Genomic DNA, 21,578 nt, shown 5'->3' on the forward strand with positions numbered 1-21,578 from the left:
CAACCTGTACCAGTTGTTAAAAGTAAATAAAAAGAAAAGATTGTATGTCAGTTCTGGGTAATGAGACTTGGAAATTAAATGAACTGAATAAAGACTGAAGCCCTATTTTATACAGCATACAGGGATCCATTCAACATATTAGATCACAACAGATGCAATGAGCCCATTGGAGAAAATATTGTAGTGGTCATGGTCATAAGAATTCCAGACCCAGAAAACTGATATTGCTCTCAATTTCAGACAGATTGATTTGGGTCTTATGGATGAAAGTAAAAGGATGACCACAATGCTGTAAGAGTCTCAAGCTTCCTCTCCGGCTTCCACCGCTGGCACCCCTGGTTCTTTGTGCCCTTTTGTGGAATGATTGACTGGGGAGACAAATATATACACCTTAGAAGGGCGCTGAATTTCTCCCACATACTATCAGGGCCCAGGGGGCAAATGACATTTCCAGCCTTCCTAGAGGGAAGATGTAGCCAGCCTCCCCTAACTCCAAGGTGATTAAATTAAATGACCCAGACTTGACATAGAACTTCATAATAAAATGAAAGAGGATTATTCATTTGGGAATTTGAACAAAACTATCTTGATTGAACATGAAGGAATCTTTAGAAAAACTTCTAGCAACATATTTCAATTAGAGGACACAATCATAAATATGACTCTCTCTCTCTTGCTTCTTCCCAAGCATTACCAACCTTGAGTTCCAGGATTAATCATAATAAATGACGGTAGCTTTTTATTATTATTATTAACCAGTCTTGGCTTTAGCAAGTTTAAGTCTGATGGATCTCATGGTTAAATATAGGACAATATTTAAAGTAACAGTTACATACATATAGCATCACATTTGAAGAAAATTTTAAGGATTTCTCAGTGTTTGGTCAGAGGCTTCAAAAGCCTAGAAAATGTGGCCAAGTATCCAGTATCCCCACATTCTGAAGTGATATTAGCCCACATAAAAAGTCATGACAAAAAATTGTGAGATCTTGATTTGTTCATCACCAATCTTCAGGTCATATAAGTGAAAGTGAAATACTGATTGGAAAGTGGAGGAGCACTGAGGGGATAATATTTTTGGAGGGAGTCGTCAGCTTGCTCCGTTTTCCTTCTTTTTTTAATAGAAGCAGCAGGATCAGGGGATAGGCAAGAAGCTTTTTTTTCTTCTTCTTCTTCTTTCCTTCCTCATTTACTATATGCACTCTTTCTTCCCTAGTTTCCTAATCGCAGTCTCTGAGTACTCCCTATGTGGGAGCAGGAGGACGCAGGAGAGAAAGGGAAGCAGGAGTTCTCACTGGCAAGTACTGTCCCCATTAGCTAATTTCAGTGTTCCCTGGCCTGAGAGGTGTTGACTCTCTCTCCTGCAATTCTGTAGGCATGAATCATGCATCTTGATTCCAGCTGGTCCCTTTCCCGCTTAGAATTTCTTAAAATCTGCAGCCGGGCACGGTGACTCATACCTTTGGTCCCAGCACTTTGGGAGGCTGAGGTGGGCGGATCACGAGGTCAGGAGTTCATAGACCAGCCTGGCCAATATGGTGAAACCCCGTTTCTACTAAAAATACAAAAATTAGCCAGGCGTGGTGGCGGGCGCCTGTAATCCCAGCTACTCAGGAGGCTGAGGCGGGAGAATCGCTTGAATCCAGGAGGTGGAGGTTGCAGTGAGCCGAGATCGTGCCATTGCACTCCAGCCTGGGCGACAGAGCGAGACTCCGTCTCAAAAAAATAAAAAAAACTCTTAAAATCCGCACAATTGCCATTTTTAGACTAGGCAATTCTTTCTTGTTCAGGGCTGTCCTGTGCACCGTTGAATACTTAGCAGCATCCCTGGTCTCTGAGCAATAGATGGCAACAGCCCTACGCCCTCTCTACTCTCCAACTCACCAAAATGTCTCCAGACATTGTGAAATGTCCCCTGAATAGACAGTGCTCTAGGTCTACCTGCAGCTTTGAGTTTTCTTCACCTCTTCCAGTGGCCCTGCAGGGTAAGATCTAACACAGCTCTATGCCAGCTTCCTCTCACAGTGTTCCATGCCTGATCTATGGAAAACACCCTAGCATCCTTTGTCCCAACAAATCCTAGGAAGGCAGATACTTCCAAAATGTGCACTCTTGCTGCCGCTGTTTGCTTCTTTAGACTTCTCACTCATGACTCAGACACTCACTGCTGTGGTCCTCAAATTGCAGGATACAACCACATCTTAATGGTTTCCTAACATCCCCATGTTATTGACTTGGGGGGTCCTACTAAACAAATTTCCCTCAAAAATCCTTAAAAACCTTTCTCTTGACTGCTTTATACCCTTGAAGTGAGATTAAGCTGTAACTATCTCCTTTGTAGAGCCTGCCTATACTGTGGTACTTCCTTGCAATCTCTTAACGCCTGGGCTGAATTCCATTTTAGCCTCTGTATTGTATGTAGAGAGAACTTAGATTATACACTTTGTATTTACCTTGCTGATTTTTTTCACTTGCCCGTTATATAGAAAGTATGTTCCTAGGCTACCAATTTCTCAATAAGTATATATTCCATTGCATTAATTTATTTAAACATTTTCCTCTTTCAGTTTTTTAAAATTTTTTGCTATCTTAAGAGATTCTGTGATGTAAATCACAGGACTTTTATCCTTAATAATTGTTTTTCCTGACTCAAAATAAGTAATGCTAACTCTAAAACAAAGATCAGCTTTTAGCCTCTTGACGCAGATTACCACATTTCCCGGAATGTTTTCTCCACTTACACCCTCTCCACAGTGTGTAAGGTGCATTCCTTACCATGCTCTTACCAGAATTTGCTATTATTGTTTTTAGTACTGATTAATTTAATTAGAGATGAATGGTATCTAATTATTAAATTTCTGTTCTGTGCTTTTATTATTTCAATTTTCCTATGTTCTTTTTTTTCCCTTTCTAAGTTTAGCCCTTAACTTTAAGGGCTTAATGCATTAAGCATTAAGAAATGCTTTGGTGGCATCCTAAGATCTGTATGCTGTATTTACATTTTCATTGTTTTTAGAAAAAGCTGAGTATTTAAGAGAATATTTTAAAATTTACACGGGGTTGTGTATTCTCTATAGAATATTTGATTTCTAATTTTGTGTTGCAATATATAAGGTATAGGCAGAATTTCTAAATTGTTCACTTGCCAAGTGAATCCTAGCACATTTTTTGTGTGTGAATGATCTATGTGAAATTAAAACATTAGCAATATCGGTATTATCCTACCCTTGAATTCTTTCCATATGTTGGTTAACTCTACATTCGCTTATTTAGTTTTACATTTTTATCTGCTTTGAACATTTGTTGAGAAGTTTAATTATAAAAGTAGTTCTACTCACTTATTTTTCTGGCATTTTTGCTAATATTTCTACTACGTATTTTATTTGTAACTCAGCTCCTTCATCTATGAAACAAAGAATTTGGACCAGATCATTTCTAAGACATCTAATTCTAATGCTCTTTGAGTCTGCGTTACAAATTCAATGTCTTGAATTCATAATATTAATTACACCTCTTATCTTCATTTAGGTATAGTGTCCTGCTTAACCATTTTTTTACTCTGGGATCTTTATTGTTTCATACCATGATAATAACTATCTCCTCCTCCATTGGGGTGGTGGTATAGTGGCTTATAAAGGCACTTATTGAACTTTAGATATGGAAAAGATCTGAGATCCCTGAACCAACTATTAGAAATACTTCAGTATAGCTCCCAGAAAGATTACTCCTCACATACCTTCATTCTTAGTCCATGTCTCTTGTTAAATATATATAAACCATCTCATAGTTTAGCTATTCCTCACAAGGCATTCTGCACTGAGGCACAGAAAAAGATAAGTTGCTTTACAATATCATATTTGTTTCATTTCTTCATCGCAATGCTCTGTTAAATTTGTGAATGTCAGGGTGGACTGCACCAAGAAGAAAAAGCTGATTTGCTGTTGCCCATTCAGTAATCAATAGGTTAAGTAAAGCTTATATTACTTCAGCAATTCAAAATGTATATCACCAAAATAGCCAACCCCATAGACAGCTGTTACCTACTCCATAGGAAGGGAAATTGGGTTAACTATATAGCGGCCTGAAAAGGATACTTTACTACTTCACTTACCATGAACATGTCCAGTAGTTCATTTTTGTCAATAGAACCATTTCCATCAGCATCATACAGCTTAAAATACCATTTTAATTTTTGCTCCATTTTTTCTTGCACGATTAGATTTACAGCAGCAATAAACTCCAAAAAGTCAATAAATCCATCCTATGGAAAGTAAGATGAAAAGAGAAATAAATATTTAAGAAGAATAATTGTTTTTCATTTGAGAACTCAGCATTCGTGAGCAGGGACTTTAGTATAACTTAAATCAATCCATAAGATTTCAGCATAAAACTTTTCCCTAGTGTTTCATTTAACAAAATGTTTATAGACACAAGTGACTTTAATTTTACAATTAAGCGCCTTAAGTAAATAGGCATTATTTTTTAGTGTAGTTTTAGGCTCACAGCAAAATTGAATGGAAGCTACAGAGGTTTCCTATATACTCCCTGTCCCCACACATGCATAGCCTCCCACCAGAATAGTACATTTGTTACAGTTGCTGAACCTACACTGACACATCATCATCACCCAAAGTCCATAGTTTACATTAGTGTCCACTCTTTGTATTTTACATTCTGCAAGTCTAGATATATAATGCCATGTACACACCATTATAGGATTGCATAGAGTAGTTTTGCTATCCTAAAATTCCTCTGTGCTGTGCCTATTTAATCTTCCCTAACTCCTGGCAACCATTAATCTTTTTACGGTCTCCATAGCTTTACCTTTCTAGAAAGTCATATGGTTAAAATTATATAGTATGTAGTATATAGTATGTAGCTTTTTCAGGTTGGCATCTTTCACTTAGTAATATGCATTTAAATTTCCTCCATGTCTTTCCAGGGTTTGATAGCTCATTTCTTTTCAGCACTAAATAATACTCCATTGTCTGGATGTACCTCAGTTTATTTATCCATTCACGTCCTGCAGGACGTTTTGGTTGCTTCCAGATTTTGGCAATTATAAATAAAGTTGCTATAAATTTCTATGTGCAGATTTCTTGTGGACTTAAGTTTTTAACCCCTTTGGACAAATATCAGGGGATTTTGATGATATGTAGGAGTATGTTTAGTTTTTAAGAAACTGCCAAACTATCTTTCAAAGTAGTTGAACCATTTTACATTTCTACCAGCACTGAATGAGAGCTCCTGTTGCACCACATCCTCACTGGCATTTGGTGTTTTTAGTGTTCTGGATTTTGGCCATTCTAATAGGTGTGTAGTGGTATCTCCTTGTTTTAACTTGCAATACCCTAATAATATATGATGTTGAACACCTTTTTGTGTGCTTGTTTACCACCTGTATTTCTTCTTTGGTGAAATATTTGGCCTATTTCTTAATCAGATTGTTTTCCTTTTTTCAATTTTTTTATTTCAATAGGTTTTTGGGGATCAGGGGGCATTTGGTTACATGAATACATCTTTTAGTGGTGATTTCTGAGATTTTGGTGCACCCATCACCTGAGCAGTGAACACTGTACCCAATGTGTAGTCTTTTATCCCTCGCCACCCCCTACCCTTTCCCCAAAGTCCAATGAATCATTCTTATACCTTTGCATCCTCATAGCTTAACTCCCACATATGAGTGAGAACAGACATTGTTTGGTTTTTCCATTTCTGAGTTACTTCACTTAGAATAATAGTCTCTACTTTTATCCAGGTTGCTGTGAATGCCATTGTTTCATTACTTTTTATGGCTGAGTAGTATTCCATGGTGTATACACACACACATACACACACACACACACACACACACACACACACACACACACACACACATATGGATAATTTTCTTTATCCACTCATTGAATGACAGGCATTTAGGCTGGTTCCATGTTTTTGCATTTGCAAATTGTGCTGCCATACACATGCATGTGCAAGTATCTTTTTCATATAATGACTTCTTTTTCTCTGGGTAGATACCTAGTAGTGGGATTGCTGGATCAAACAGTAGGTCTATGTTTAGTTTTTAAGGAATCTCCACACTGTTTCACACAGTAGTTGTACTAGTTTACATTCCCACCAGCAGTGTAAAAGTGTTCCCTTTTCTCTGCATCCACACCAACATTTGTTGTTTTTTTGATTTTTTGATTATGGCCATTCTTGCAGGAGTAAGGTGATACTGCATTGTGGTTTTGATTTACATTTCCCTGATAATTAGTGATTTTAAACATTTTTCCATATGCTTGTTGGCCATGTGTATATCTTCTTTTGAGAATTGTCTATTCATGTCCTTAGCCCACTTTTTTATTATTATTATACTTTAAATTCTGGGATACATGTGCAGAAGGTGCAGGTTTCTTGCACAGGTATACACGTGCCATGGTGGTTTGCTGCACCCATCAACCCGTCATCTACATTAGGTATTTCTCCTAATGCTATCCCTCCCCTAGCCCCCTGCCCCCCGACAGGCCCCTCCCTGTGTCCATGTGTTCTCATTGTTCAACTCCCACTTATGAGTGAGAACATGAGGTGTTTGGTTTTCTGTTCCTGTGTTAGTTTGCTAAGAATGATGGTTTCCAGCTTCATCCATGTCCCTGCAAAGGACATGAACTCATTCTTTTTTATTAACCCACTTTTTGGTGGGTTTGTTTGGTTTTTTCTTGCTAATTTGTTTGAGTTCTTTGTAGATTCTCGCTATTAGTCCTTCGTCGAATGTACAGATTGTGATATTTTCTCCCACTCTATGGGTTGTCTGTAAACTCTGCTGATTATTTCTTTCGCTGTGCAGAAGCTTTTTAGTTTGATTCCTATGTATTTATTTTTGTTTTTGTTGCATTTGCTTTTGGATTCTTGATCATGAAGTCTTTGCCTAAGCCAAGGTCTAGAAGGGTTTTTCTAGTGTTATCTTCTAGAATCTTTATGGTTTCGGATCTTTGATTTAAGTCTTTGATCCATCTTGAGTTGAGACAAGGATCTAGATTTATTCTTCTACATGTGGCTTGCCAATTATCCCAGCACCATTTGTTGAATAGGGTGCTCTTTCCCCCACTTTATGTTTTTGTTTGCTTTGTCAAAGATCAGTTGGCTGTAAGTATTTGGCTTTATTTCTGGGTTCTCTACTCTGTTCAATTTGTCTATGTGCCTGTTTTTATACCAGTGCCATGCTGTTTGGTTGACTATGGCCTTATAGTATAATTTGAAGTTGGAAATATGATGTCTCTATATTTGTTCTTTCTGCTTCGTCTTGATTTAGCTATGCAGGCTTTTTTTGGTTCCATATGAATTTTAGAATTTTTTTTCTAGCTCTGTGAAAAATGGTGGTATTTTGATGGGAGTTGCATTTAATTTGAAGATTGCTTTTGGTACTATGGTCATTTTCACAATATTGATTCTACTCACCCATGAGCATGGGGTGTGTTTTCATTTGTTTGTGTCATCAATGATTTCTTTCAGCAGTGTTTTGTAGTTTTCCTCGTAGAGGTGTTTCGACACCTTGGTTAGGTATATTCCTAAGTATTTAACTTTTTGCAGCTATTGTGAAAGGGGTTGAGCTCTTAACTTGATTCTCAGCTTGATCGCTGTTGGTGTATAGAAGAGCTACTGGTTTGTGTACATTAATTTTGTATCCTTAACTTTTGCTGAATTCATTTATCAGTTCTAGGAGCTTTTTGGAGGAGTCTTTAGAGTTCTTTAGGTATATGATCACATCATCAGCAAGCAGCAACAATTTGACTTTCTCTTTACTGATTTGGATTCCCTTTATTTCTTTCTCTTGTCTTATTGCTCTGGGTAGGACTTCCAGTACTAAGTTGAACAGAAGTGGTGAAAGTGGGCATCTTGTCTTATTCTCAGGGGAAATGCTTTCAACTTTTACCCATTCAGTATGATGTTGGCTGTGGGTTTGTCACAGATTACTTTTATTACCTTAAGGTATGTCCCTTCTATGCCAATTTTGCTGAGGGTTTTAATCATAAAGGGATGCTAGATTTTGTCAAATGCTTTTTCTGTGTCTATTGACATGATCATGTGATTTTTTAAATTCTGTTTATGTGGTGTATTACATTTATTAACTTATGTATGTTAAACCATCCCTGCATCCCTAATATAAAACCCACTTGATCTTGGTGCATTATTTTTTTGATATGCTGTTGGATTCGGTTTGCTAGTATTTTATTGAGGGTTTTTGCATCTTTGATCATCAGGGTTATTGGTCTGTGGTTTTCTTTTTTCTGTTAGGTCCTTCCTGATTTTGGTATTAGGGTGATACTGGCTTAATAGAAGGATTTAGGGAGGATTCCCTCTTTCTCTAGCTTTTGGAATAGTGTCAATAGGATTGGTACCAATTCTTTTTTGACTGTCTAATATAATTCAGCTGTGAATCCTGGACTTTTTTGTTGGCAATTTTTTTGTTACCATTTCAATCTTGCTGCTTGTTATTAGTCTGTTCATAGATTCAATATCTTCCTGATTTAATCTAGGAGGTTTGTGTATTTCCAGGACTTTATCCATTTCCTCCAGGTTTTCTATTTTATGCACATAAAGGTGTTCATAGCAGCCTTGAATGATCTTTTGTATTTCTGTGGTATCGGTTGTAATATCTCCTGTTTCATTTCTAATTGAGCTTATTTGGATCTTCTCTCTTCTTTTCTTGGTTAATCTAGTTAATGGCCTGTCAATTTTATTTATCTTTTCAAAGAACCAGCTTTTTGTTTCATATATCTTTTGTATTTTTTTTTGTTTCAATTTCATTTAGTTCTGCTCTGATCTTCATTATTTATTTTCTTCTGCTGGGTTTAGGTTTAGATTATTCATGTTTATCCAGTTCCGTGAGGTGTGACCTTATTTGTGCTCTTTCAGACTTTTTGATGTAGGCATTTAATGCTATAAACTTTCCTCTTAGCACCATTTTTGCTGTATCACAGAGGTTTTGATAGCTTGTGTCACTATTATCATTCAGTTCAAGGAATTTTAAAATTTCCATCTTAATCTCATTGTTGACCCAACAATCATTCTGAAGCAGGTTGTTTAATTTCCATGTATTTGCATGGTTTTGAGGGTTCCTTTTGGAGTTGATTTCCAATTTTATTCCACTGCAGTCTGAGAGAGTACTTGATATAATTTCAATTTTCTCAAATTTACTGAGACTTGTATTGTGGCCTACCATATGGTCTATCTTGGAGAATGTCGCATGTGCTGATGAATAGAATGCATATTCTATAGGTGTTGGGTAGAATGCTCTGTAAATATGTGTTAAGTCCATTTGTTCTAGGGTATAGTTCAAGTCCATTGTTTCTTTGTTGACTTTCTGTCTTAATGACCTGTGTAGTGGTATCAGTGGAGTATTAAAGTCCTCCACTATTTTTGTGTTGCCATCTATTTCATTTCTTTTTTTTTTTTAATTTTTTTTTATTATACTTTAAGTTTTAGGGTACATGTGCACATTGTGCAGGTTAGTTACATATGTATACATGTGCCATGCTGGTGCGCTGCACCTGCTAACTCGTCATCTAGCATTAGGTATATCTCCCGATGCTATTCCTCCCCACTCCCCCCACCCCACCACAGTCCCCAGAGTGTGATATTCCCCTTCCTGTGTCCATGTGATCTCATTGTTCAATTCCCACCTATGAGTGAGAATATGCAGTGTTTGGTTTTTTGTTCTTGCGATAGTTTACTGAGAATGATGATTTCCAATTTCATCCATGTCCCTACAAACGACATGAACTCATCATTTTTTATGGCTGTATAGTATTCCATGGTCTATATGTGCCACATTTTCTTAATCCAGTCTATCATTGTTGGACATTTGGGTGGTTCCAAGTCTTTGCTATTGTGAATAATGCCGCAATAAACATACGTGTGCATGTGTCTTTATAGCAGCATGATTTATAGTCATTTGTGTATATACCCAGTAATGGGATGGCTGGGTCAAATGGTATTTCCAGTTCTAGATCCCTGAGGAATCGCCACACTGACTTCCACAATGGTTGAACTAGTTTACACTCGACCAACAGTGTAAAAGTGTTCCTATTTCTCCACATCCTCTCCAGCACCTGTTGTTTCCTGACTTTTTAATGATTGCCATTCTAACTGGTGTGAGATGGTATCTCACTATGGTTTTGATTTGCATTTCTCTGATGTCCAGTGATGATGAGCATTTTTTCATGTGTTTTTTGGCTGCATAAATGTCTTCTTTTGAGAAGTGTCTGTTCATGTCCTTCATCCACTTTTTGATGGGGTTGTTTGTTTTTTTCTTGTAAATTTGTTTGAGTTCATTGTAGATTCTGGATATTAGTCCTTTGTCAGATGCCATCCCCATAAAGCTACCAATGACTTTCTTCACAGAATTGGAAAAAACTACTTTAAAGTTCATATGGAACCAAAAAAGAGCCCGCATCGCCAAGGCAATCCTAAGCCAAAAGAACAAAGCTGGAGGCATCACACTACCTGACTTCAAACTATACTACAAGGCTACAGTAACCAAAACAGCATGGTACTGGTACCAAAACAGAGATATAGATCAATGGAACAGAACACAGCCCTCAGAAATAACGCTGCATATCTACAACTATCTGATCTTTGACAAACCTGAGAAAAACAAGCAATGGGGAGAGGATTCCCTATTTAATAAATGGTGCTGGGAAAACTGGCTAGCCATATGTAGACAGCTGAAACTGGATCCCTTCCTTACACCTTATACAAAAATAAATTCAAGATGGATTAAAGACTTAAACGTTAGACCTAAAACCATAAAAACCCTAGAAGAAAACCTAGGCATTACCATTCAGGACATAGGCATGGGCAAGGACTTCATGTCCAAAACACCAAAAGCAATGGCAACAAAAGACAAAATTGACAAATGGGATCTAATTAAACTAAAGAACTTCTGCACAGCAAAAGAAACTACCATCAGAGTGAACAGGCAACCTACAAAATGGGAGAAAATTTTCGCAACCTACTCATCTGACAATATTTCATTTCTTAGGTCTAGTAATAATTGTTTATAGATTTGGGAGCTCCAGGCTGGGCATAGTGGCTCACGCCTGTAATCCCAGCACTTTGGGAGGCTGAGGCAAGTGGATCACCTGAGATCAAGAGTTTGAGACCAGACTGACCAACATGGTGAAACCCTGTCTCTACTAAAAATACAAAAATTAGCCAGGCATGGTGGCAGATGCCTGTAATCCCAGCTACACAGGAGGCTGAGGCAGGAGAATCGTTTGAACCCAGGAGGCAGATGTTGCAGTGAGCTGAGATCGTGCCATTGCACTCCAGCCTGGGTGACAGAGCAAGACTCCATCTCAAAAAAAAAAAAAAAATTGGGGAACTCCAGTGTTAGGTGAATATATATTTAGAATTGTGATATTTTCCTGTTGGACTAGTCCATTTATTACTATATAATGTTCCCCTTTGTCTTTTTTAACTGCTGTTACTTTAAAGTTTGTTTTGTCTGATATAAGAACAGCTACTCCTGCTCGCTTTTGGTGTTCATTTGCTTGGAATGTCTTTTTCCACCCCCTTACCTTAAGTTTATGTGAGTCCTTATTTGTTAGGTGAGTCTCTTGAAGGCAGCAGATAGTTGTTTGGTGAAGTCCTATTTATTCTGCCATTCTGCATCTTTTAAGTGGAGCATTTAGGCCATTTATATTCAATGTTAGTATTCAGATGTGAGGTATTATTCTATTGATTGTGCTATTTGTTGCCTGAAGGTCTGGTTTTTTTTGAGACGGAGTCTCGCTCTGTCCCCCAGGCTGGAGTGCAGTGGCGTAATCTCAGCTTACTGCAAGCTCTGCCTCCCGCGTTCACACCATTCTCCTGCCTCAGCCTCCTGAGTAGCTGGGACTACAGGTGCATGCCACTATGCCCGGCTAATTTTTGGTATTTTTAGTAGAGACGAGGTTTCACCATGTTAGCTAGGATGGTCTCGATCTCCTGACCTCACGATCTCTCTGCCTCTGCCTCCCAAAGTGCTGGGATTACAGGCATGAGCCACTATGCCTGGCCTGTTTTTTTTTTTTCATTGTGTTATTGTTATATAGGTCCTGTGAGATTTATGCTTTAAGGAGGTTCTATTTTGGTTTATTTTGAGGATTTGTTTCAAGATTTAGAGCTCCTTTTAGCAGTTCTTGTAGTGCTGGCTTGGTACTGGAGAATTCTCTCAGTATTTATTTGTCTGTAAATGACTGTATCTTTCCTTCATTTATGAAGCTCGGTTTCACTGGATACAAAATTCTTGGCTGATAATTGCTTTGTTTAAGGAGGCCAAAAATAGGACCCCAATCCCTTCTAGCTTGTAGGGTTTCTGCTGAGAAATCTGCTGTTAATCTGATAGATTTTCCTTTATAGGTTGCCTGATGCTTTTGCCTCACAGCTCTTAAGATTCTTTCATTTGTCTTGACTTTAGATAACCTGATGACTATGTGCCTAGGCAATGATCTTTTTGTGAAGAATTTCCCAGGTGATCTTTGAGCCTCTTGTATTTGGATATCTAAATCTCCAGCAAGGCTGAGGAAGTTTCACTTTACTATTCCCTCAAATATGTTTTCTAAACTTTTAGATTTCTCTTCTTCCTCAGGAACCCAATTATTCTTAGGTTTCGACATTTAACATAGTCCCAAACTTCTTGGAGGTTCTGTTCATTTTTTTAATTCTTTTTTTTTTTTTTTTGTCTCTGATTGATTGGGTTAATTCGAAAGCCTTGTCTTTGAGCTCTAAAGTTCTTTCTTATGCTTATTTGATTCTATTGCTGAGACTTTCTAGTGTATTTTGCATTTCTCTAACTGGGTCCTTGATTTCCAGAAGTTGTGATTGTTTTTTATTTACGCTATCTATTTGACTGAAGAATTTTCCTTTTCCTTTCACATCCTGTATCTTTAAGTTGGTCTTCGCCTTCCTCTGGTGATTCCTTGATTAGCTTAATAATCGACCTTCTGAATTCTATTTTGCAGTTCAGAGATTTTGTCTTGTTTTGAATCCATTGCTGGTGAGCTGGTATGATCTTGGAGTCTTCTTTTGTCATAATATCAGAATTGTTTTTCTGGTTCCTTCTCATTTGGGTAGACTATAACAGAGGGAAGATCTGAGATTCAAGGCTGCTGTTCAGATTCTTTTGTCCCATGGGATGCTCCCTTGATGTGATGTTCTCCCCCTTCCCCTAGGAATGGAGCTTCCTGAGAGCCAAACTGTAGTAATTATTTTTGCTCTTCTGGGTCTAGTCACCTAGTGGAGCTACTGTGCTCCAGGCTGGTACTGGGGAGTATCTGCAAAGAGTCTTGTGATCTGTCTTCAGGCTTTGCAGTCGTGGATACCACCACAGTTTTTCAGCATCTCAGGGAGACTGCAGCGGTGATCTAGTTCTTTCAAAGGGTCTGTGGATTCTCTCAACTTTCCTGGTATGTACCTGTGGTAGTTCTTGGAGCAAAAGTCCATGATGTGAGTCTCCACACACTGCTCCATCCATCTGAGCAGGAGCTGCAAGCTAGTCCTGCCCCTCTCCACCATCCTAATCCAGATTGTCTTCTTATTGTTGAGTTTTAGGAGTTCTTTTTGTATTCTGGATAACGACCCTTCATCAGCTATGTTTTTTGCAAATATTTTCTCCCAGTTGGTGGCTTGTCTTTTCATTCTCTGAAAATGTCTTTTGCAGAGCAGAAGTTTTTAATTTTGATAAACTCCAGCTTATTATTTTTCATGAGTTATGCCTTTAGCATTGTATCGAAAACATCATTACCAAACCCAATGTCATCTAGATTTTCTCCTAAGTTATATTTTAGGAGTTTCATAGTTTTGCATTTTATATTTAGGTCTCTGATTCATTTTGAGTAAATTTTTGTGAAAGATGTAAGGTCTTTGTCTAGATGCTTTTCTTTGCACGTGGATGTTTCATTGTTTCAGCACCATTTGTTGAAAAGACTGTCTTTTCTCCAAGGTATTGCCTTTGTTTCTTTGTCAATGATTAGTTGACTAGATATATGTGGGTCTATTTCTGGCCCTCTATTCCATCATATTGATTGATGTAACTATTCTTTCAGAAATACCACATTGTCTCAATTACTATACATTTATGGTAAGTCTTGAAGTCAGGTAGTTTCAGTCCCCCAAATTTGTTCTTCTCCTTCAATATTATATTGGCGATTCTGGGTCTTCTGCCTCTCCATATAACATTAGAATCAATTTGTCAATATTTACAAAGTAACTTGCTAGGATTTTGATTTGAATTTCATTGAATCTATTGGGATCAATTTGGGAAGAAGTGACACCTTGACAATACTAAGTCTCCCTTTCCATGAATATAGAATCTCTCTCCTTTTATTTAGTTCTTTGATTTCTTTTATCAGAGTTTTGTAGTTTTCCTCATATAGATTTTGTACAGATTTTGTTAGATTTATACCTAATAATTTCATTTGAGGGTGCCAATGTAAATGGTAATATGTTAACTCCACTTATTTATTGCTGGTATATAGGAAAGTGATGACTGATGACTTTTGTATAAAAAACTTTGTGTCTGAAACCTTGCTAAAATCTCGTATTAGTTCTAGGAGGTTTGTTTTTTGTTTTTTGTTTTTGTTTTTGGTTTTGGTTTTGTGGTCAATTCTTTTGAGTCTTCCGAAGTTGAATATCACGTTATTTGCAAAGACAGTTTTATTTTCTCCTTCCCAAACAGTTTAAATTTTATATCCTTTTCTTGTCTTAATGCAGTAGCTAGGACTTCCAGTAAAATGTTGAAAAGCAGTGACGAGAGGGGACATCCTTGCCTTGTTTCTGATCTTAGTGGGAAAGCTCCTACTTTCTTACCATTAAGTATAAGGCTTACTGTCAAGTTTTTGTAGATATTCTTTATCAAGTTGAGATTAACTACCTTTTTAGAGAGAATGTTTACTTCTTACGCCAAAGAAACAAACATAAAATGCCATGATAGAAGGCTGAATCCTCACCACTGAACTTCTTCAATGCCTTTCTTCTTCTGAATTTCTTCAGATTTTGTCCTCTTCTGAAGACAAAGTACCAATTTTTAATAGAAGGAAAACATATCAAGCAGACAAATTTTATATTCCTTTTAATAGGAACTGGTTGATATTTTTGGACTGCTAAATTCCAGGTTAGGGTTTAAGTGCACAGTTTTAGGTATGAATCAAAATTAATGAGGCTCTTTTTCTATAAAGATTTTGTCGTATTCATCAGTCTTGGAGAAGATTATTTAAGGACTGCAAGTTTAGATAGTGTCCCTTATCCTGTTTTTTTTATTGGTAAAACATTTTCAGTTGAAACAGCAACAATCTGTGTCACTCTTTAGAATCGTATGCTTCAAACCTGGCATACGTAAATGTTCAACTGTTTTAGGAAAGGTGGCCAGCTCTAGGGAGGCATGTGACTCATTCTTTTCTATTTTCCCATGTGAGTTCTGATGCTAACGGTGGCATATCCAGCACAAGAAAACATGCTGCAGGCTGTAGTCTTCCTGGAGTATTTGTGATGCCAGGGCCTGTTTACAAAACCGGGATGTGACATAAAGTAAACCACTGCTCCCCGGAAATAAAGAGCGTTAGATTTATCAGTCTGTAAAGTGTTACATGTTTGACTGAGTCTCAAGCTTTTGTGAATAGTTTCACGAAGTCTATAAGAAAAGCAACCAATAGTTCTGAATTGGGAAGCAAAGGCTATTTGGCTTTTTAAAAGTTTTTAAAAATAAGATTACCACAATATTTCAGATGTTGGAAGCTAATACGGTAATCACTGTAGCATTGTTTTCTAAACTTATTATACTTTTATTTTCTACACTGTGGATGTTTTACTTTTACAGTCAGAAAGTGATAAGAAAACATTTCAAAGTCATTTTACTACATTTAGTATTAGATTTTTGTGTTTTACAACTTAGACCTCTTTACCCCATCACTAACTCTGATACTTCTTACAAGAGATAAGATTTCTTCTAACAGATAGGATTCTATTTGAATGGGTCTCCTAAAAGAAATTTGTTCAAATACACAAAACCTAACTGATTTTATCTTTTCGCTGCTTGCCTTTCCTACTGCTCACTGCCACTTCACTTTATTAATCCCTAGCAGAGCTATGACTGAGACAAGTGAAATATGTTATTATAGGGTTGAAATTTATTTAAGATGACAACGAGGTATCGTATCTCCAGATTCGGCAGGACATGACCATTATTTTTCAGAAACAGGTCTGGAAGTGTGGATGAAATAAGCTGAATGGACAGTATCCAACCAGAGGTACATTTACTCCCAGGCCTTCCTCCAGGGTCTTTAGGGTTGACCAATCAATTCAGCAGTCTCCCGGACAGTTATTGTGTGAATTTACCAAAGAGTCACAAGAGCATCCTCCCTGCAAGCCTGGCTTGTTATTAAGTTGATCCTCCAGAGTTTCCATAAAAGCCTTTTATTTGATGATGGTCTGTTTCACTTTACAAGTTCCACTTCAGTGACTGCATTTTTCAATGTCACCTGCATGATGAATGGCAAAAGGCTAAATAGAGCAATGTTGCCCTTAGAACATTTGATATTTTATTTTTAGGTACAGTACATGGGTGGTCCTAATATCTTTCAATTCAGGCTTTAAGAGCTCTGGGCAAGCCCTTACCATGAGATGCACATAAATATTTTCACTGTATGGTTTTTAAATGAACAACCTGGTTAATCAAACCTTTCTACTTAGACAAGGGCATCCTCTTTCAAAAACTTTTGTAAGCAAAACATTTTGTGTTTTCATTTCAGTATTCTGTCATGCACCCAGGCAAGTTAATCTTTACAATTTACAGCCAATTCTTCTGTTCCATTATCTTTCTGTTAAGATTTTGTAGAAATTTGCATTGGTGAAATGACTTTGGCAAATGTGATTTAATGGCTTGTGTTAGTGTTGGAGGGGGTTTAGGGTACATACTTATTCTATGAATCAGGAGGAAAAAAATTATTGTTTTCAGTTAATCTATGGATTTCAAGGGCTGGAGAGGGGGATAATTATCACTGCAAAGGTGAGGAGATGTCCCTGCAAATGTGACTAAGAAGGATGCAATAGAGAAAGCCCAAAGGTTCTCTTTGGGGTGATCCAAGGAAACAGTTTTTTTTCTTCCTTTTTTTTTTTTTTTTTTTTTTTTGAGACAGTCTCGCTCTGTCACCCAGGCTGGAGTGCAGTGGTGCAATCTGGCCTCCCGAGTCCATGCCATTCTCCTGCTCAGCCTCCCGAGTAACTGGGACTACAGGCGCCCACCACCACGCCCAGGTAATTTTTTGTATTTTTAGTAGAGACGGGGTTTCACCGTGTTAGCCAGGATGGTCTCGATCTCCTGACCTCGTGATCCGCCCACCTCGGCCTCCCAAAGTGCTGGGATTGCAGGCTTGAGCCACCGCGCCCGGCCGGGAACACTCTTAAGCTCACGTTTCCGTAGCTGAACTTCAGGAGTCCCCTGACACACAGAACTGTTTGGAAATGACGAATTCTTATTGGCCTGAGCCTGAGTGGGGTTCATAAATTCCTTGCATGAGAATCATATGGGGGATAATGAAACATGCAGATTCCTAGACCTCCCACCAAAAAAAAAAAAAAAAAAAACAGCATCAAAGCTCCTTGGGATATAGTCCAAGAGTCTGCATTTTAAAATGCTCCCCAGATAAGTCTTATATATCCTAAGATTGGAGAACCATGGACCTAAGCTGTTTTTCTAATCCACACCTTTCTCTGTAGGCAATTTTATCATCTAGCCATCTCTCCAAGTGGCTACTGTAGTTGTGATTTATTCCAATGTAAATTTATGTAACCTTATTAAAACTAATTTGAAAAATTATGACCCATATGGCTCAGTCTCAAAATGATATATGCTATAACAATAAAGTCCAGCAGGCCGGGCACAGTGGCTCACGCCTGTAATCCCAGCACTTTGGGAGGCTGAGGCGGGTGGATCACCTGAAGTTGGGAGTTCAAGACCAGCCTGACCAACATGGAGAAAGCCCATCTCTACTAAACATACAGAATTAGCCGGGCGTGGCGGCGCATGCCTGTAATCCCAGCTACTTGGGAAGCTGAGGCAGGAGAAATGGCTTGAAGCTGGGAGGCAGATGTTGCAGTGAGCCGAGATCACGCCATTGCACTCCAGCCTGGGCCACAAGGAAAAAAAAAAAAAAAATCTCAAAAAAAAAAAAAAAAAGAAGAAGAAGTCCAGCAATCAAACATTAATTTCAAAATAATGGAAGGCATTTGCTTGCATTTCTGGAATACATATGAGTTGCAAGAAATTTTAAGGATTTCTTCACAACACCCCCTTCCTCTCTCATCTGCTTCTCCACATATGTCATACTCTTCCATTTCCTAATCTTTCACTGCCAGCCCTAGCATGAGAACATTTTATCCTTTTACTCCACCAATTTTTCTTATAATTCTACATCACAAAATTGTAAAGAATCTATTTGGCAATGGCAGAATCCCCCTTTGAAACTGAGGAAGGAGAAGAAATTAAGAGCTCGCAAAGCCAGAACCCATTCTACCAATTCTAGTGAGGCTCAGGAAAGGAGAGTTTGGAAGCATGCATATAAAATATAAAATAATTTTAACCCCAACATGTTTATTGATGTATACATCATGTTCTGGAGTGGATTCCAGGGAAAAGTTTAATGGGGGGCTAAGGGAGGAGGTGTCAGGATATGAAAGCATAACAGCTTCTCAGGCCCCTAAGGGAGTTTGGCTCCATTATACATTGTGAATCGTTTCATAAGGGAGAGAGGAAAGAAATAAAAACTATATGGAGACTTCAAATTTAAGGTTTCTTCTGGTTCCTAAAACCTATGGAAGGTCAACATCACTAATCTTCAGAGAAATGCAAATCAAAACCACAGTGAGATATCATCTCATACCAGTCAGAATGCCTATTATTAAAAAGTTAAAAAACAGTAGAGGCTGGTGAGGCTGCAGAGAAGAAGGAACATTTATATACTGTTGGTGGGAATGTAAATTAGTTCAGCCACTACGGAAAGCAGTTTGGAGATTTCTCAAAGACCTTAAAACAGAGCTACAATTTGACCCAGCAATCCCATTACTGGGTATATACCCAAAGGATTATAAATCATTATACTATAAAGACACATGCACACTCATGTTTACTGCAGCACTATTCACAATAGCAAAGACTTGGAACCAACCCAAATGCCCATCAATAATAGATGGGATAAAGAAAACGTTGTACATATACACCATGGAATACTATACAGCCATAAAAAATGAGCTCATGTCCTTTGCAGGGACATGGATGAATCTGGAAACCATCATCTTCAGCAAACTAACACAGGAACAGAAAACCAAACACTGCATGTTCTCACTCATAAGTGGGAGCTGAACAATGAGAACACATGGTCACAGGGAGGGGAACATCACACACCAGGGCCTGCTGGGGGGTGGGTGGCAAGGGGAGGGAAAGCATTAGGACAAATACATAATGCATTCAGGGCTGAAAACCTAGATGACGGGTTGATGGATGCAGACAACCACCATGCCACATGTATACCTATGTAACAAACCTGCATGCTTTGCACATGTATACCAGGACTTAAAATATAATTTTTAAAAAGTCAAAAAACAATAGATCCCGCCGAGGCTGCAGAGAAGAAGGAACGTTTATATACTGTTGGTGGGGATGTAAATTAGTTCAGCCACTACAGAAAGCAGTTTGGAGATTTCTCAAACAACTTAAAACAGAGCTACCATTTGACCCAGCAATCCCATTACTGGGTATATATCCTAAAAGAAAACAAATCATTCTACCAAAAAGACGTATGCACTTGTAAGTTCACCACAGCACTACTCACAATAGCAAAGACAAGGAATCAACCTAGGTGCCCATCAACAGTGGACTGGATAAAGAAAATGTGGTGCATGTACACCATGAAATACTATGCAGCCGAAAAACAGAACAAAATCATGTCTTTTGCAGCAACATGGATGAAGCTGGAGGCCACTATCCTAAGGAAATTAACACAGGGACAGAAAAGCAAATACCACATATTCTCACTTATGTTCTTGATCTTTTTTTTTTTTTTTTTTTTTTTTTTTTTGAGACTGAGTCTCCCTCTATCACCCAGGCCTGAGTGCAGTGGCGCTATCTCAGCTCACTGCAAGCTCAGCCTCCCGGGTTCACGCCATTCTCCTGCCTCAGCCTCCCAAGTAGCTGGGACTACAGGTGCCCGCCACCACGCCCGGCTAATTTTTTGTATTTTTAGTAGAGACGGGGTTTCACCGTGTTAGCCAGGACGGTCTCGATCTCCTGACCTCGTGATCCGCCCGCCTCGGCCTCCCAAAGTGCTGGGATTACAGGCATGAGTCACCACACCTGGCCTGTTCTTGCTTTTAAGTAGGAGCTAAACGTTGGGTACTCATGGACATAAACATGGCAACAATAGAAACTGGGCACTACTGGTTGGGGAAGGAGAGGAAGGGAGCAGGGGTTGAAAAACTACCTATTGGGTACTATAATCACTATCTGGATGATGGGATCAGTAGTATTCAAAACCTCAGCATCATGCAAAATACCCAGATAACAAACCTGTACTCCTGAATTTAAAATGAAAATTGAAAAAAAAATAAAAAATAAAAAATATAAGCACATTTTTATATCTATAAAGAAAGCATAAAGGCCGGGTGCGGTGGCTCATGCCTGTAATCCCAGCACTTTGGGAGGCTGAGGAAGGCAGATCATGAGGTTAGGAAATGGAGACCATCCTGGCTAAAGTGGTGAAACCACGTCTCTACTGAAAATAGAAAAAAAAAAATTAGCTAGGCATGGTGGCATGCACCTGTAGTCCCAGCTACTTGGGAGGCTGAGGCAGGAGAATCGCTTGAACCTGGGAGGCAGAGGTTACAGTGAGCCAAGATTGCGCCACTGCACTCCAGCCTGGGCAACAGGGCAAGACTCCATCTCAAAAAAAACAAAAACAACAAAAAAAGAAAGCATAAAAATATGTATGGGAGGAGGAGCCAAGATGGCCGAATAGGAACAGCTCCCAGCGTGAGCGACGCAGAAGACGGGTGATTTCTGCATTTCCATCTGAGGTACCGGGTTCATCTCACTAGGGAGTGCCAGACAGTGGGCGCAGGCCAGTGGGTGCGCGCACCATGCGCGAGCCGAAGCAGGGCGAGGCATTGCCTCACCTGGGAAGCGCAAGGGGTCAGGGAGTTCCCTTTCCGAGTCAAAGAAAGGGGTGACGGACGCACCTGGAAAATCGGGTCACTCCCACCCGAATATTGCGCTTTTCAGACCGGCTTAAAAAACGGCGCACCACGAGACTGTATCCCACACCTGGCTCGGAGGGTCCTACGCCCACGGAGTCTCGCTGATTGCTAGCACAGCAGTCCGAGATCAAACTGCAAGGCGGCAGCAAGGCTGGGGGAGGGGCGCCCGCCATTGCCCAGGCTTGCTTAGGTAAACAAAGCAGCCTGGAAGCTCGAACTGGGTGGAGCCCACCACAGCTCAAGGAGGCCTGCCTGCCTCTGTAGGCTCCACCTCTGGGGGCAGGGCACAGACAAACAAAAAGACAGCA

General features: G+C 38.9%; 1 protein-coding gene across 2 annotated transcripts in view; it reads right to left on the bottom strand.

The window, feature by feature from the left end:
* The window catches only part of GUCA1C (guanylate cyclase activator 1C), a 59,080-nt gene that overhangs the window by 13,844 nt on the left and 23,658 nt on the right, over window positions 1–21,578 (bottom strand). For both annotated transcript variants that reach the window (XM_003825066.5, XM_034957060.3), the window contains exon 2: window positions 4,112–4,261. In XM_003825066.5, the coding sequence (XP_003825114.1) occupies window positions 4,112–4,261 (150 nt within the window). The remainder of the gene's footprint in view (window positions 1–4,111; window positions 4,262–21,578) is intronic.

This window comes from Pan paniscus, chromosome 2 (genome assembly GCF_029289425.2).
Source record: "Pan paniscus chromosome 2, NHGRI_mPanPan1-v2.0_pri, whole genome shotgun sequence".
Lineage (NCBI taxonomy): Eukaryota > Metazoa > Chordata > Mammalia > Primates > Hominidae > Pan > Pan paniscus.